This window comes from Medicago truncatula, chromosome 8 (assembly GCF_003473485.1).
Source record: "Medicago truncatula cultivar Jemalong A17 chromosome 8, MtrunA17r5.0-ANR, whole genome shotgun sequence".
Classification (NCBI taxonomy): Eukaryota; Viridiplantae; Streptophyta; class Magnoliopsida; order Fabales; family Fabaceae; genus Medicago; species Medicago truncatula.
In genome coordinates, this window is record NC_053049.1 from 7,061,111 (window position 1) to 7,065,776 (window position 4,666).

A 4,666-nucleotide genomic window follows, 5' to 3' on the forward strand; every position below is an offset into this window, starting at 1 on the left:
TAAATAATCCACAAGTTAAATCTTGGAAATTTGATTAACTGATCCATGAATATGTTTCATTTCATGATATACTAACAGTGTTACAGGAAATCACAACTGTGAAATCCTTAAATTGATGCTACAATAATTAGATTATCAACTAAAACTCTATGCCTTTTTAAACATACAAGAATAAACCATCAATTAGTCTCAAAAGTATCACATTATCTCCAATTTAGTCCTTAATGTATATAAATATAATAAACAATCCTCAAAGTATTTAAAATTCGTCACTTCAGTCCCTACCATTAAGATGGTAGGGACTAAAATGATGTATTTTAATATACTTTATGGACTAAAGTAACGGATTTCATATACTTCATGAACTACTTATGATATTTACATACTTTAGAAACTAAAATTGTGAAAGCCATGCTTTAGAGACTAAATTGATGGTTTAATCATACATAAAACCAATATGAGTGGAATTGGCACAGAAGAAACCTTGAAGAAGTTACACATAATCTCACCAGAAAAATTCATTCCTTTCAGTATCAGAATAAATTTCTTCACTTCACTGCCTCATATGAAACCTCAAATTGAACCTGTTAACTTGATCTAATTCTCTTCTGGTTAACTTTTCCATCAGATTTGAGAGTTCCACTTGAATCTCCTTCAGACGAAGCCTCACGCGATTTGGTAAACGAACTCGAAAGATCAGCATAGAGATCAACCACTCTTCTGATATTACTATTCAGCTCTTTAATCAAACTAACATTTCTGCTCAGATTATCAGGAATCCTAGACTCATGATTTTGGTTTATCTGGTTGATTAAAAGCCGATTTTGATTCAAAATATCTTGTGCTTGCACTAAGCTCTTCTGAAATACATGTAAAACTCTACTATCTACTTGACTTGTATCACCTAATTCTCCAAATATATCACCTTCCATTTCTCAATTACACTTTGAATTTACTCAACAAATAATCCTACAAAAAAATATATAAAATTAACAACAGAACAATAAAAACATGATCAATAACAAAAAGAAAACAAGACAAATATATAAAGAAGAAACTAACTGAATAAGATGCTTGATCTATCAGATTATAGCAGAAAATCAAAAAGTTGAAACAGGATTTTTGGGAAACAAAATCAACACACATGATTTTACCCTATTCTTTCTTCTATCTACCAAGCAACCAAAAAAAGGTACAAAGGGTTTGCATAATTTTTCTCTCCCTGACTTAAAGTAAGATCCTTTTCAACAAGAAAGAACCTTTTTTTTTTTTTTTTTTCCTTTTACTGTTCCCAATGAAATCAAGATTGAATGAAGCAGAAAACAAAACAGTGAAACACAAAAAAACACAAAACAACAATAGTTGGAATCCCAAAAGCCAAGTCAATCAATACCATAAAAAAAATCTTAACTTTCAATAAAAATAAGACAAACCCATTAATAAAAATTGCACCTTTTTATCACCCCAAAAAAATAAAAATAAAACATGGGTCAATTCTGAAATCAAAATTATATAAAATTGAATCATGAATCAAACAAACAAACAAACCCAGAAAACAGAATTGAAAAAACTGTACCTTGATAAAGTGAAGTATCTCAATGGAGTATTTGATGTTATGAGAATTTTATTATTGGAAAAGAAAAAAAAAAAGGTTTTTATGAAGGAAGACCCTGAAATGATGGAGAAAAAAACAAGATTAGATTATGATAGTACATATGATATGTGAAAAGTGAAAACCTCGTTTATATCTATGATTTATGATCCATGAGACGCAGGTTATATGCAGTTGTGTTGTGGGCACAGCACAGACAGATATAATACTTAAGAGGGACAGACAGATTCATTCTCTATTGCAACTTGTCTATATTCAATTTCAACACTAAAATCAACACCATTTATGTCATTTTACAATGTCTTCCTGTCATTTCTTGTTTTTATTGGGATTTGGATTCCACAAATAAATGTGATTTTAGCCGGTGCAGTAAATCGTGATATGTATGTTCCCGTAAACTTAGCTCAGTCGGTAAAAACAATTTATAATATATACAATGTACAGAGTTCAAACATCGGTCACCACAAAAAAAAAAAAAAGTGTTACGTATTTAAATGATAAATTAACTATCAAACATGATTGCGTTAGACATTCGTGTAAAAGTTAGATGAACTATAAATTTAGGTGTAAAAATCCATTTTTGAATCAAGAGTTTAAATTTTAACTTCCAAGTTGATATGGGTCATCTGAGATACCACACCCTCTTACACAAAGCTGGACAATAGCCGTGAGCACACCTCTCTGAATTAAGTTGTCATTTGTTGGAATACGATTACGAAGTAGCCTCCACACAAAGAGACAAACTTTCGGAGGACATTTTTATGTCAAATGAGATGAGAATTGACGTTTATGATTTGTTGATCCACTAAAAATAGAAAGTTGCAATTATACTTTTTTTTGAAGTATGCAAAGACATAGCCAATTGTCATTCACATCTTCTTGCAAAACAATATAATTCAACAAGGAACAATAGTCTCCTAACTGATCCTCCTTCAAAGCCCACAACCTTCTCCGCCATCTTCAAGTCTCACCACCCTCACCCAAACATAACTGATTCATTTCAGCCACTGTTCCCATATTATTAACAGAAAGTTTAAAAATGCGGTTGAATCTATCTTTTAAGAACCCGCTATCTAACCAAAGATCTTACCAAAATAAAGTCGACACCTTAAGTTATCGTCAATCCACCTTCCTACTCCCACGCCTACACCATGTCTAATACTAATTATATTATTCCACCAAACTAAACCTCCTCCACCATCCTCATGAATAGAACCCCATTCATCTCCATATCTAGCTGATAAAACTTTATACCACAAACCCCCACGCTCCTTCTTTAGTCTACAACATTATTTACTTAACAAAGCTATTTTGAACTCCCTTAACTGCTGAACCCCCAACCCCTCATTCTCCTTTTTATAACAAATAGTAACCCAATTTATCCTAGAAATTTTTCTAACATCCTCACTTCCCCTAGAAAAAAAAAAATTAAAAATAGATTTAATAGGGAAAATGATACATGTGGGAGCCTTGAAGATAGAAAGATAGAGACTAGAAGAGAGGACATAACAAACTTTAGAAGAATCAATCAACCACCCATAGATAGGTTTCTACTCTTCCAATCTGACAATCTAGATTTAATACGATCAAGCAAGGGTTGCCAGAAAATCAATTTGCTAGAGTTGCCTCCAATGGGAAGCCCTGAATAAAGGAGAGGTAAATGACTCATTTTGCAATTCAAGACTGAAGTAGCCTCAGTAAACTAAAAATCAGCCACGTTAACACCAACCAACATAATTTTATTGAAATTAACCTTGAGATCCGAAATCAATTCGAATAAAATGAGCAATGCTTTCAGCGATCTGACATTCGTCCAACTCTTGACTTCCAACAAAAGAGTATCATCAGCAAATTATAAATGAGAGACAAAAATATTTTTGGAGTGACCAACCGGATAACCTGAGAAGATCCCTGCCTCCGCGACCGCTTTCATCAAGATATTGAGGTCTTCAACACCTATTAAAAACAGAAAGGGTGAAAGAGGGTATGCTTGGCGTAACCGTCTTTGAAATTTAAACTCATTAGTTAAGCACCCGTTTAAAAGGATGGATGTTGAGGCAGTGCTAACACATTCCATGATCCATTTTTGCCATAAAGTAGGAAAATTCATTTTGAACATTACAGTTTCCAGGTACTTCCAATCGACAGAGTCAAAAGCCTTCTCCAAATTGAATTTAAATAATAACAACTCTTTTTTTATCTTTCGAGCATCATCCACCACTTCGTTGGCTATAAGGACCCCTTCCAGAAACTGTCTACCTTGAATAAAAATTGATTGTGATTCCGATATTACAGTTTGCATCACCCTTCACAATATATTTGCTTATACTTTCGCTAAAACTTTATACAAACTCCCACCAATGAAAGTGACCAAAGATCTGCAAGTTGTTGAGGGTTGTCTGCCTTGGAAATAAAAGCTATGAATGTGTTGTTGATACCTTCCGTCAACTTTCCCTTACGATGGAATTCAGACAAAAAACACATAAAGTCATATTTTAACTCTCTCCATAAGTCAACCAAAATTGATTCCATCTGCCCCTGGACTTTTGAAACTTTCACAATCCCACACCGCCTATTTAACCTCTTCTAAGTTGAAAGGTTTAATTAATTCACCACTTTGCACGATGTTCAAAGAGTTAAAAATGATATTTTCGATCCCTAGACGCTCTGAGGACATTAACTGAAAATGAGAAGCAAAATGATTGAAAATGCTCCCCAGACGCCCTCAACTCCTTCCACTTGCGCCCCCAATAACTGAAATAGTAATAATAGCATTTATTTGACGTCGAGTAGATATAATTCCATGAAAAAACTTAGAGTTAGTGTCTCCCTCTTTCATTGGTTGATATGTTACCTTATAGCACATGGATAATCAATGATAATCTATAGTTGATGGATGATAGTTGATAATTGATAGTTTTTTTTTTTTTTTGAAAGGTGATAATTGATAATTGATGAGTTAATTCAAGTGTTTGGTAAATTTATTAATTCGATTAGCTGATAAATATAAAATCACACAAAATGATATTCTTAAATTGATAATAAAATTTAGGC

General features: G+C 32.9%; 1 protein-coding gene across 3 annotated transcripts; it reads right to left on the bottom strand.

The window, feature by feature from the left end:
* LOC11424337 (protein ELF4-LIKE 4) lies at positions 1-1,880 on the bottom strand. Of its 3 annotated transcripts, none has more exons than XM_039829596.1 (2): positions 1,738-1,880; positions 1-969 (listed from the first exon to the last, which is right to left on the bottom strand). In XM_039829596.1, the coding sequence occupies exon 2, from the start codon at positions 930-932 to the stop codon at positions 588-590; it is 345 nt and encodes a 114-aa protein (XP_039685530.1). In that variant the 5' UTR covers positions 933-969; positions 1,738-1,880; the 3' UTR covers positions 1-587. The 3 variants fall into 3 exon arrangements, with proteins under 3 accessions (XP_039685530.1, XP_024629113.1, XP_039685531.1); XM_024773345.2 differs by having other exon boundaries at positions 1,577-1,872; XM_039829597.1 differs by lacking the exon at positions 1,738-1,880 and adding an exon at positions 1,155-1,475.
* Between the last annotated feature and the right edge of the window lie 2,786 nt (positions 1,881-4,666).

Bases quoted from the DNA above. Each gene is read 5' to 3' on its own strand.
- LOC11424337 (XM_039829596.1), bottom strand. From the start codon at position 932: ATGGAAGGTGATATATTTGGAGAATTAGGTGATACAAGTCAAGTAGAT.